The sequence below is a fragment of the Triplophysa rosa genome, unplaced genomic scaffold, assembly GCF_024868665.1.
Source record: "Triplophysa rosa unplaced genomic scaffold, Trosa_1v2 scaffold119_ERROPOS85440, whole genome shotgun sequence".
Lineage (NCBI taxonomy): Eukaryota > Metazoa > Chordata > Actinopteri > Cypriniformes > Nemacheilidae > Triplophysa > Triplophysa rosa.
Genome location: NW_026634100.1, coordinates 18,832 through 31,816, shown reverse-complemented (window position 1 = coordinate 31,816; position 12,985 = coordinate 18,832). Strand labels below are relative to the sequence as shown.

Genomic DNA, 12,985 nt, shown 5'->3' with positions numbered 1-12,985 from the left:
AATGTATCCTCCAAAACACACCACAACCGCACAGATAAGGAAAAGAGCTGGGGAGAAGTCGCGTCGGTTTTAAATGTACCGGTTAAGTTAACTGCTAACGCGCAGCTTGTAGTTTCGTTCAACAGATTGTTATTTGGCTATAGGCATACAGATAACATGCGTTTATGTGTTTGTTTTTATGCTGTATCTTATAATCACATTGGCATTCATCTTTATCTCGGCAGCAACTATTTTTCTTCTTCCGTTATTTATTAACATTAAACTTAAGCGGCTCGCCCAAAGCACAGTCATAACTTCAGCCCTAGCAAAAAGCATTATAGCACCCCCTGCTCAAAATACGTTCCCGCGGCTTTGGACAGACAGACAGAGAATCATTCAGAGAGCGACAAAGACGTTACACAACCGTTGCCAGGTGAGATCACGTGAAATTAACTTTGCGATGTCCCTTTGTTTACTTCTGTTTCCCGGTGAGATGACGTAAGAGACGTCCTCTGGTATGATAATCTTAATATTATCATGTAGTTTGGGTGTTTTAGGATGTCTTTTGATGTGCAATTATGAAATAAAAAAACTTCCAATCAAACTTTCTAAATTTTTATTTTTGCACTTGCTACCTTTAGGCTTATTTATAAACACAACTTTACCCCCCAACGTTTTCTTATCTGGACATTTCACATTCATAAATGCAAGTTTACAAAGGGCAAACCTATTTTTGTAGTGCTTGAAAAAGAGATCCAAATGTAGATGTGATGTCAACATCTAAAAATAGTAAACCCATTAAAACGGTTACTAGCTCCTTTTACAAAACTGCATATCCTATGGATATGTAAAATATGTGTAATTTAGTTGTACACTGATGAGTGTGAGCTTGTTTAAGATTTTAAATAAGAGAATCTGTCAAGATTCTCCTTATGTGTGTGCTGCAACCAGAATTTTTAATCTTTCCTGATTTTAAAACTCCTGTAGTCTGAGCCAGGTTTAAGATTTTAAATAAGAGAATCTGTTAAGATTCTCCTTATGTGTGTGCTGCAGCCAGAATTTGAAATCTGTCAGGATTTTAAAACTCCTGTAGTCTGAGCCAGGCTTAAGGGTTATTTCTGTCAACCGTGTCAGCGACCAATATAATTTTCATGAGGAAAGTTGAGTACTAAAATAAAGATATGACATGTATGACCTGTGAGTCATAAAGTATCTCACACACACACACACTAAAGATTTCTGCACACATCAGGTTTTTAATGCATGATAAGCTGGATCTCTCAACAGAACTGTGTAAATATTCAAATAAATACTGTCGATTTCTCACCAGTAGTGGTTTCACTTTGTTAAAGGCAATACAATTCTTATTTACATGATATCATAAAGGAGCCTTGAGATGAAGATCCAAGAGTTAGAGGACCTCCAGAAACTGTATTCACCTTGTTGAATAATTATCAATCATCATTCCTTCAGGAAACACAGAATGAGACGTGTGGCAGAACATCAGAATGAGAGGTGATGTTCATTTACACTGTACATTATGGTATGACTTCAAAAGATACAGACGACTCATAGCTGTGGCAGAAAACAAAATCTTTCTGCCACAGATCTTCTTCTGGGTTTCTCTGAAGATGTCAAAGAACAGAAGCTCTGGACTCATGAGAGTGAGTTCATCTTTCTGTTTTTGGTGAAATGTTCCTTTAATAAAGTTGGAAATTCAATCCCTGAGTCAGAGAAGCATTATCTCCTCTCCTACTATCCCGCCGTCTTCACCGTCCTGTTCTTCTGAGTTGAGTTGAGCCACTCCCAGTCGGTAGAGGGCGTCTCTGATCATCACCACCTCGCCAGGCTGACAGGTGCTCAGGACCTCTGCGATCTGCTGATTCACGATGTCTCTGCTGCTTAGAAAGTCCACCAGCCTGTTGTAAAGGTAGTAATACGCTGCATTTTCAAACACGCAGGCTTTATGCCGGACGGACGCCACCGCGAACGAGCTGTCGTATTCAGAGGCTTTGTTTTCAGATTCGTGGCACATCTCGCCCACCACGTCAACATACGCTTCCAGTTCTTTGCACAGTGTCATGCCCTGGTGAGCGCCGGGTGAGGAGTCGGGCCGAACGATCCAGCGAGAGGCGGATTTGGTGAGGGGGTGAAGCTGTGGGTTTGATTCGATAATGGACAGATCCAGACTGTAGAGCTGATCCTGCAGTTCTGAGCAGGACACAAACTGAAAGAATACAGAAATATTACCAAAACCAGGATAGCACAAATCATCAGTTATGATGTCAAAATGTGGGCGTGGTCAACCATACTGACTTTTCCACAATGTGCATACAAGGGGTTAGGGAAAAACATTCATACATGAATCAATCTCCTAACCCTATTTGTATCGACTCACAATTTTCAGCCCCGGACAGTTTGGAGAGCTCGCACGTCACACACACACAGTTACACAGGAGAAGAAAAAAACTAATGCATCCAGTCCAGTTATATTAAACTACAAGAAAAATTAATTCACTGCATCATACTGTAGCTGACTCCTGAATGAATGAGTGCAAAATAGAACTGAAAACCATGTTTTCCGAGATGAATGGGTCGAGAGAGTTGCATTTATTCTTTCTGCATCGACATGCACGAGGCCGGTTTGTCTCATTTGCTCGGAGTCTGTTGCGGTTGTCCAAATTGGAAACCTTAAACGGCATTATGAAATTAGATGTAGACACTTTGAAGAAACTTAACCGCAGCAGTCCGAGGTAAGGACACGGAAATATATGAGCTCAAAGCCCTGTAGTAGCGATCTACACGGGTCCTCCCTCACTCACTTAACGCCCAACAACCAGCATATGAATGTTCATTAAGAATACAGTGGATCTTAGGAAAACATAACAAGCCCTTTACTGATGGGAAAATAGTAAAAGAGTGCATGGAGGCTGCGTGTGAAACACTTTTAGAAGGAAAATAAAGACATGAACTAAAAGAAAATATTAAACAAACCCCCTTTCAGCTGCACCAGCCACCAGAAGAGCTGAAATGTTATCAGAGGATGATCAGTCACAACTTGATGCTGCTATTTGTTCATCTCAGTTGAACAACACTTTGGTTTTCTTTTAAAGTTGTTCATGTTGAAATGAATGTATATTCAGTGCAGGTTTAGAGATTAGGGCATTTTGCACATTTTCCTTCATTATATTGTTGTCAGTCAGACATTGTTATGCAGTCTATTCATGTTTTTAGGTATTTAATTGTCCGGACCTCGGCTGGTAAGGAGGGTTCGTTCACTGGACCTCAAGCAATTTTAGTTGAAGACTCCTGCTTTACATCCTGCTCAAGTCGCGCTGGCAAAGTTGATGTATTGGCTTGATCATCTTCCTTTTCCAGATCAGATTCGGGCTCGAATTGAATACCAAATACCGATGACATTTTATCACCTGTCAGTACAATTGCTTGGGAACCTCATGTTCTGAAAATGGTAAGAGGCCTTACATTTCCGTCACACGCTTGCAGTATTCGACCAATCACTACGCACTGGTGAACTGGCCAATCATAGCACACCTCGCTTTTCAGAGCCATGAGCTTTGTTAAACATCCGCACGTTTCAGAGAGGCGTAGCAAAGAGGAGATACAAACATGCACGGTGTGTGGAAAATACAGCGTTTTTTAACCTTACATCGTCTTTACACATTGCATTACATCTAAAACAAACCATAATATTCCTTCTAGCCGTGTCATATGACCCCTTTAACACAGGTGTTTAAATGATGTTTATAAATCAGGATTTTAGCAGTTCAGTGGAAACGAGTATTAATGGTTAGGATTAATGAATCACGGTTTTACACTTGTTTCATGTCTGACAACAGAAACAGAACATATTTCAATGAGAACGGCTTTATTTGGCACTCCGTTTATATGATTGACAGTTTAAAGACACAAAAGCAGCAAATGTGATGCAATGACATCTCACATATGCTAACCAATATGGAGAGAATTGAGTTTTGAATTGAATCGTGAGCATAAAAATCCATTTGAATCGAATTGGGAGGTACTGAACGATTCCCACCCCTAGTACATAAAGTCAACCCTCACTGCCAATGTTTAAGTCACTATAAAAAGACCTTAAGTATTTGAATTCTATTCAAATTTAAAAGGCATCCTATCTAACTGATCAATTCTGTCGCCCGCAATTCAACTTTAAGCACATGTCATACAGCCCAACCAAACTCTATCACCTGTGGAGCTGATGAAGGGTCAGAAAAACATCCCTGGTTCCTCCCCCACATATGAGAGGTCAGTTCAGGGTAGACGACGTCAGCACATAGCGCCACCTTCTGAGCACAATCTGTCACATACACCGGCGGCCAGAAGCGCGTGGAGACCAGCAGGTCCACATGATCTCGTGCGCTTGCTCGACGAACCACGTACTTCGAGCTGCACACCACCTGGCCGGAGAAACATCAATTCATCGGACTGAACGTCATCGCTCACAGTCAAGAACGATCAGAGTCTCATGTACCTGATGAGGACACACTTGACTGATCCTGCCCGCCGTCATGTGAGCTTCCGGTTCAGGTCCCGTCCAAAGGCCGTTTTGTATTTGCGAGTGCAACAGAGAAACAGATGCCAGCAGCTGCTCCTGTCAGGAGACACCAGAACCCAGCGTTTCAGAACTGCATGAACTTTATTAAAGAACACCAGACCTTCAAAGAGTTTTACAATTTAACCCTCAATCAACCAAATCATGTTTGTGTATGTGAGGACCTTTGAACCGTCCACTGCAGCTGGACATCCACATTTCTCCAGCAGGTCCCTGAGCTCCTGCTCGCTGTGCTGCTCCATCTGATCTGATCTCAACAGTCCGTCATGGATCAGACGCACCAGAACCGCCGGATCCCCTGAAACACAGACACGTGTGTGATGTGTCGCCTGCCGCACGTCTCTGCTCAACACACTTCAGATCAGTGACGTGCGTACCTGCGAATGAGTCTGAACAGATCTTGTCCTTCTCTGTGTTGATGACGGTCATGCTCCTCATGAGAGGAGGAATAAAGGGAGCGATGATGGACGCGTCAAAGCGCGTGATGGGGATGCTGCAGGGAAACGCTGCTTGTTCTAATGCCTCATTCTCCATCGTCAACCAAAACTCATCGACCTGCACCTCATCCGTCACCTGGACATCAGGCCACGTGAACTATAGAGACAGGGACATCTCGTGAGAAAATGTGTCGTTATAAATCTGAATGTGGGAGAAACTGTTTTGACCCCGAAGAGCTGCAGAAAATATCCTCACATATCATGTGTCTCCAGAAATAATAACTAATCTCTGTACCTCCACGTTCTTGAGCAGTAGAACGTTGTTGGTGTTGCGTTGTGCGACCTCCAGTTTAGGAGCGATGCCACACACACCACAGATCATGTCGTTATAGTCTCGAACCGTCAGACACTCGAAGGCCCAGTAACCACTGCAGAAGAGTTCCTGAACATGAGACATGTGCTCAGAGCCCAACGCACCCTCTGGATGAGAGAGAGAGAGAGAGAGTTTGACTCCAGTAAACTCCACAGCCATCCAGTCTGTGACAAGCACCTGTTTGTGAGTTCCTGATGATACTGAGAGCAGCGTCTGCAGGATCATCTCCTCGTCTGATCTGATGTCTCATTTTAAAGAACAAATCCAGGGTCACCAGCAATTGATTGCCTACATTAAACAAACCTGACACACACACACACACACACACACACACACACACGCGCACACACACACACGCGCGCACACACACGCACACACACACAGTTATGTCCTAATACATCAGTTAGGTTCATTAGTTGAATATAGCAGAAGAGTTTCATCTACTGTCATGATAGAGAATTAATGTGAGATCTGTAGACACTATCGCCACCTTCAGGTTTGATCATACAACAGTAATGCAGTAACACACATGCCTGTGTTTCTGCCCTTATAAACGTGCGTGCGTGCGTGCGTGCGCGCATTTACCTGGATGCAGGTCTGTAAAACTATGAAGCGCCAGACACTGCAGATTTGAGCAGATTTTCACCTGTAGAGTGACCAGCTGAATGGCACGGTCAGTCAATAACCAACATTCCTCCAAACCTGCAGCTGAACTACACAACACAACACATGTACTGTCATGTGTTAATCCACAACATGACACACGTGTCTGTCACCCAGAAAAAAGATTTCAACATTCAGATATTTAAATAACAGCAGAAAAGAGAAACGAAGTTTTAAGGTTATGATGTACTGGAGAAACACTGTTGGATTGTAATCTGCTTGCTCAGTGTAGACGGCAGTCATTGTAAAGACTCTTCAAACATCATCTGTGTTTCACTGACAATCATATGAGGCAAATGATGACAGAATATTAATACCTTCAGAGTGAAACCTACAACCTTCTGGCTCAATTGTTCAAGTTTATGATCACGCATAAGTGTCACATCCATACAACCCAAACATAAAACAAATAAACAATAATCAGTGTTGGCTGTAACTAGTTACTAAGTAATTAGTTACTGTAATTTAATTACTTTTCCCTTGAAAAAGTAAAGTAAGGGATTACTCTTATTTTTTCTGTAATTTAATTACAGTTACTTTTGATGTAATTAAACTAAATACTTTGTGTAATATATGTGTGTGTAATAGTGGAATTGACATCAAAATTCAGAGTCTAACTTTAAAATCTGTGCTTTAATGTATAATTCTCACATTTGTATTACTTTGGTCAGTTAATAATACTACTTTATGTAGTTTAATATTATTTATTTGAATGAATTAAAAGAGCCCTTTCATGCCTATCCTTGAATCACTTAACTAATCAAGGTTGATGTAGGACATAGAAAGTAATTAGTAATAAGTAACTAAATACTTTTTGGAGAGAGTAATTTGTACAGTAATCTAATTACCCTATTGAATATGTAATTAGTAGTGAATTACGTTTTGAGAGTAATTTACCCAACACTGACAATAATCCACATACACACACATCTAATAAAGAACTATATGTGCTCTTGGAAATTGTCAGTAGATTATCGGGTGGATATACAATTACAAGACTAGAAACATAATTTAGGAGCTTGCGCAGAAGAGCCTTTGTGATATATACTAACATTTGACATTTCCTTGATTGATACAGAGAATGCCAACAGATAAGAGGCGATGAGGAGCACACGAGAAAGAGTTTGTAACGAATAGATCCCATCCAGCCTTTTGGGTAGATATAAACCTGCATGAAGATGAATGAAATCACCCTAACTGGTTCACATCAGCTCTGAAGAAGGTTGTGTGTCTCACCTGTGCTCTCCTTTAAGCAGCGGGTAATGACACAGACCGCAGCGTGTGGCCGCAGGTTCATAGAAGGTCGGCCAACCGTTCTCTCTCTCTTCACTTTCTCGTGAGGCATTGAGTTGTTGTATCAGGTTGAAGACGTCCTGCACTTCTGTCTCACTCTCTGGGAACTGCAGACAGCATCTGAGCACACTCACTGTCGACTGACGCTGAAGTTCCTTCTGAGCGGCGCTTAGAGACTGAGACGGATCAATCAGAACCTCAGAACCCACTTCAACCTCGTCTGACGCCTGGAGGCCACAAACACACACACACACGCGGAGCAAATACGTAAAACAGAAGTTGTGAATGTGTAAAGAGCTGGGCGGGTGGACGCTTGACTGGACTAACCGCAGGTCTGGTTTTCTTGGCAAATTTGTTGCCGAGTTCCCATCCACAGGTTGGACAGTGTTGAGGTTTATGTCTGTTTTTATAGACATAATCACACGCAGGGTTCTTACAATGACCCCTTCCTCTCGCCGTAGACAAACCCAGATCCTGAACAACACATACACACACATCACATGAACTGCGAGACCACAGAAACATTTCATTCAGTCAGTCATGACTCACAAGAGAGGATCCAGGTGTTTTCTTGATGGGCAGCATGGAGAGAATCTTCAAACCGTTGTCTGTAATGATGTACTGGTTCCTGCTGACCGTGGTGGTGGGTTTCTGAAAGCACACAGACATTTTACTCTCACATTCTCATGACACAGATGAGACTGAAGATGAGACGCTGGTCATCTCACCGCTTCTGGGATGATGTGTCCCAACTGTTTGAGAGTACTGGGCTTCAGACCCACGATGTGCTCACTGGTTGCTTTCACTGAGAAGAACAACACAACTTATTATTCAACATGTAAAACAGACAGAGAAGAATCACACATCATCTGAGCTCACCGGCATCTGTTTTCACTTCATCAGGACCGACAGCGATCCACTGCACAAGTGCAGACTGAACGGCTGTATCTGTGAAGAAACACCTCAACATCACACACATGACACATGATGTGAACACGGTGTTTGTGTTTCTTGAGTTTAACTCACTGGACTGGGCAGGCGCTGGAAGAATGGCTCTCATACGGCGTTTCTGTGCACCACTGCTGCCTTTTTCCTTCGGAGGGACCTGAATGGGGCCGTCACTCAATGATCTGAAATCACACGAGCTGGAGAACATCTGCACGGTATTCACCAGAACAACCCTGAGAGAACATGTTCATCTGGAATCATTCAGTGTAAACACTTACAGGACAGCAGTGTCATGTAATGTTGCATTTGTCTTCTCTCTCCTCCTGCGGCCGGCCCTGCCAGCTCCTGAATAGTTCCTGACCTGAGCTTCATCTCCAGAGGATTTCTGGGTAGCAATGGAAGAGTCCGGTCGGTCGGTGGCGTCAGCGCGCCGAGTCACTTCTACATCTTTTGCTTCTGTCACATGAGCTGAATGTGCAGTGAGAAGCTTGGAGTCGTCACGCGGGTTTGTTGATGTTGTTTTTTTTGGCTGCAATTAAGAGAAGGGAACTCATCTGTGAGATATGAGGTGTTGGAAACATTAGATGAAAGTCTGATTCTCTGTCAGGATGCGGATGAAGAGGTTTCAGGACTTACAGGTGTCACCCACTTTCCCCCGAGATACTGACCGCAGTCAGGACACTGAGGTGGTTTGTGACGGGTGACGTATGAGAACACACAGCCAGGTGTGTTGCAGTTGCCCCGTCCTCTGCGCGTGTATCTGATGGGCTACAGAGACAATATCACAGGATATTTCATGATTTAATCATTCATTCATGTCATGAAGAACTGAAAATACAGAGACGCATATGGACTCCTGTCCTTGTGTGCAAATAGTTTACTGACCAGTTTAAAGGCGGGTTTGGGTTGTGCTTTCACAGACTTCACGAGTGGAAACATCATTACTGGACCCGCAGTACTGACCATTTTATTTTCCACCACACCCTACAAGAACATAAATAAAACACACAATAAAGCCGCTAGATTTCTTCATTTCATTTGCATTCATTTCATTTGCGTTCACCTGATGGGGAATTAGCGCAACAAGATGAGTGCCGTCTGTTTTGATGGGAGGCTCCATTCCATTGTCTATCACTATGCCAACGTCACCGCAGGCCCCTCCCACCACTCTAGACTCCTCCCCCTTCAGATGAACAGCCGCAGCAGAGGGTCTGAGAGCGTCCCAGCCGAGACCCGACGCTCTTTGAATGGCACAGGAATTGTGGGACAAGACTCCACGGAGGGGTGCGGTTCGGGTGTTCTCGCCGAGCGCCTCGATGGTCAGTCGTTGCTCAGACAGCTCTACCTCACCGTCCACACAGACCTCCACCTGCCCGCTCTCTCCTCCCACTGAACTCTTGGGAAGCAGCACATAATTGGCCCTCGGGAGGATCTTGCGGAATCCTGGGACGTCTGGAGAGGACGCAGCTGATTGGCTGCTCTGGGAAAAGTGCAGGAAAGGTTTATAATCGAGCGTACATGAATGAATCAGACTTTTAGGGTCCTCACATTAGGGTCATTCATACATCGATGTAGTAGACTCAGATTCATACAGTGAAGGATCACTCACAGGGTCCACACCATCTCGCTCCATACGTGCTCTCTCCAGATAATAACCTCGATCGGCCACGTTCAGCCTCTTCCAGCTGTCGCTGATGCATTTGTTGATCTCAGACTGCGGCAGCTCCGGGTTCTCCTGTTGCATGTTCTGACGCACGTCAAAGTAATAGAGCAGATACGCTGATCTGCGACAGAAACCAGCAGTATTTTCCTCACACATCTGAAATCACTTTAGCTTGCAATAAAATCTTCTCTTCTCTACAACTCCACAAGAGCTAGAAACATGTGTATTCATTGGAGAAATGACTTTTCAGATACACTTCATGAGCCTGTTATTCACAGAGAGTACGTCAGCTCTGTGTCAGACGCTTGTTGTGTGACACTCTACCTGGGCTTCTTGGGTTTGTCTGAGTTTCCTGCACCATCTCTGCTCCTCCGTTTCTTCTTGGCTGTAGGAAGTTCAAGCAGCGTGTAGCAGCTCTCCACCTCCATCTCTCCATAGATAGCCTCCATTTCTGAGAACAACACACAATACAAGTGTTTCTAGCATTGTATTTATGACACTTATCCGCTATTTACAATCAATACAGAACATGCAGATTTTATCACAATTACATCTAACTTATAATCACTTTCCTCACACCACCCATCACACACCCAACTATTATGGGCTATCAGCATAAATATAAGGCAATGTACAACAAACACTTCCATGATTTAGGATAACAGTAATGGTCATTTGGGGAAGTGCGTTTAAATGTCATGAAGACAAAACGTCACAATGTGAATCGTGGTTTTACTATAGTACAGGCTGCTACATGTTTGTGCGTGATGTGGTGTCTCATACAGCGACGATGTTACAAAATAAGAAACATTAATGCGAAATATTCAAACCACATCGCGTGAATTACTTCACCGCTTTAACACAACATATGAACACACTACACGCACTGATAAAGTGTGTGTGTGTGTGTCTGATGTCAGTTATTGTTGAGTTCTGATACTGACTGTTGCGGCCAATGAGCGCGTGTCTTATTGAACGCTTACCCGTAGTCTAGCTGCTGCGCGAGCTCGGTCCAGATCCAGCCGAACTTCTCAGGAGCCGTCGCGTCGCGGGACGCGGACACGGATCATATCTCTTTATCTCTTTCTCTCTTTCTCTCTCTCTTTGTGTGTGCGAGACGAGTTTGTGAGAAAGTGAGTTATAGCGTGGGTTTCCTGAAGCATCGCGCGATAAGATGGCGGATCAGATGATTCGACGGAGGCCCAATAAGAGTCATATCACAGCTGTTTTTAACTTTGCTTTCTAAAAACATACACGGTGGTTTTATGCGGAGCAGTTATAGACGAGTTCACTGTTTTAGGAAGTTCTTGGTTTTTAGTTACCCGTTGTTAACGTTCATTAAGTTTAATAATAGACGAGGGTTTTTTTCCCAGGGGGCGCTCGGTGGCCCATTTAGTCACATTCACATCTTCACACATTGGGTTAGCACATTACAAAAGAGTCTAGTTTATACATTCACTTCAATGATTGTTGTTACATGATATGCAGATTAAATCATAGGTCCCGCCCTGAGGAAAGTTACAAGTAACTTAAGCACTTTACTCCTGCATCGCCCTTTTCTTAGGGACAATTATTTAAAGATGATTGGAAACGTGTGATCAGAACAATCGCCAAGATTTTTGCATTTGTTATCACCACAAAATTACAATCAAAAGTATATTTAGTGTTTTTCACAGTTATAATAAAACTTTTAAAATAATGAAGTTAAACAAACGCGTCGCATATAGTCGGGCATGAGCAGTGGCTCGTTCATCGAGCGCAGATTGAATCGATCGTCATACATCGAGCGCAGATTGAATCGATCGTCATACATCGAGCGCAGATTGAATCGATCGTCATACATCGAGCGCAGATTGAATCGATCGTCATACATCGAGCGCAGATTGAATCGACCAGTTCTGCAGCATGGCGGAGGACAAGGTGAGTGTTTAAAAACGAATCTCTTTTTCTTTTCTATTGAATGGACTCACATGCACAACACACCCGTGGTATGAATATTAAAGAATCGTACTTTAGGTGTGATTTATTGAGCCGCAAAAAGATGTGTTTAATTTCTACAAAGTCACTAGTGTGTTCGTATTCCTGAGCTATGACATTTGAAAGGTCTCATAGACAACATAAAATAAAACATAAAATCAAAAGACTGAAACGTCTTAAAACGGGTGCATTGATAATAATTTTGTCGGTTTACAATCCTAAATTATTTAGACGGGTATTAAGGTTAATGTACAACTTGGTTTAGTTGCGAAATTTTCAAGCATTATTTCATGTTCCTGGATTAATATAATTTCTTTATTTTTGTACTGTTTTTTATGTCTGTTGTGTCTGTTCTAAAACAAGTGTACTGTAAAGCTTCTTTGCAACAATGCAGTATTGTAAAAAAAATGCTGTAGAAACACTCCGTGGTCTCTTATGGGGTCGGTTCTGTTGTAGGATCCGGTGACCCGGCTGAAGGATCTGGCACAGCTCAGAGATCAGCTGGAGGAGATTCAGAAGAAGGTGGAGAATGAAGTTCAGGCCGGAATCCCACAGGTTCAACAACATTAATCTTCATGCAGTTATAATCAGTCTGGCTACAGCACCCCTCCCCTCTCTCTCTCTCACTCACTCTCTCTCTCTCCCTCTCTCACTGTCTCTGTCACTCTCTCACTCTCTCTCAATCTCTCAATCTCTCTCTCTCTCTCTCTCTCTCTCTCTCTCTCAGAGAGAAAGACAGTGAGACAGACAGACAGACAGACAGACAGAGACAGAGAGAAAGACAGACAGACAGAGAGAGAGAGACACAGAGAGAAAGACAGTGAGACAGACAGAGAGAGAGAGACAGAGAGAAAGAGAGTGAGACAGACAGACAGACAGACAGACAGAGAAAGACAGTGAGACAGACAGACAGAGAAAGACAGACAAACAGAGAAAGCCAGACAGACAGACAGAGAGAGGGAGAGACAGAGAGAAAGAGACAGACAGACAGACAGAGAGTGAGACAGACAGACAGAGAAAGACAGACAAACAGAGAAAGACAGACAGACAGACAGAGAGAG

The 12,985-nt window shown here is 43.2% G+C and overlaps 2 protein-coding genes across 5 annotated transcripts in view; one reads left to right on the top strand and one right to left on the bottom strand.

The window, feature by feature from the left end:
* Positions 1 to 58: 58 nt before the first annotated feature.
* hmgxb3 (HMG box domain containing 3) lies at positions 59 to 11,046 on the bottom strand. 4 transcript variants are annotated; one of them, XM_057326634.1, is made up of 21 exons: positions 10,931 to 11,046; positions 10,272 to 10,398; positions 9,850 to 10,068; positions 9,348 to 9,759; positions 9,170 to 9,268; positions 8,921 to 9,052; positions 8,563 to 8,813; positions 8,363 to 8,481; positions 8,216 to 8,284; positions 8,065 to 8,141; positions 7,886 to 7,987; positions 7,664 to 7,810; positions 7,280 to 7,563; positions 5,966 to 6,093; positions 5,558 to 5,683; positions 5,303 to 5,487; positions 4,948 to 5,164; positions 4,735 to 4,868; positions 4,490 to 4,609; positions 4,206 to 4,415; positions 59 to 2,206 (listed from the first exon to the last, which is right to left on the bottom strand). In XM_057326634.1, the coding sequence occupies exons 2-21, from the start codon at positions 10,394 to 10,396 to the stop codon at positions 1,709 to 1,711; spliced, it is 3,654 nt and encodes a 1,217-aa protein (XP_057182617.1). In that variant the 5' UTR covers positions 10,397 to 10,398; positions 10,931 to 11,046; the 3' UTR covers positions 59 to 1,708. The 4 variants fall into 4 exon arrangements, with proteins under 4 accessions (XP_057182617.1, XP_057182618.1, XP_057182619.1 ...); XM_057326635.1 differs by having other exon boundaries at positions 8,363 to 8,466; XM_057326636.1 differs by having other exon boundaries at positions 9,348 to 9,764; positions 9,894 to 10,068.
* A 705-nt stretch (positions 11,047 to 11,751) lies between these two features.
* LOC130549424 (SLC35A4 upstream open reading frame protein-like) overlaps positions 11,752 to 12,985 on the top strand; it is a 4,430-nt gene continuing 3,196 nt past the window's right edge. The window contains exons 1-2 of the mRNA XM_057326643.1: positions 11,752 to 11,867; positions 12,381 to 12,479. Of these exons, the coding sequence (XP_057182626.1) occupies positions 11,853 to 11,867; positions 12,381 to 12,479 (114 nt within the window). The 5' untranslated portion in view covers positions 11,752 to 11,852. The remainder of the gene's footprint in view (positions 11,868 to 12,380; positions 12,480 to 12,985) is intronic.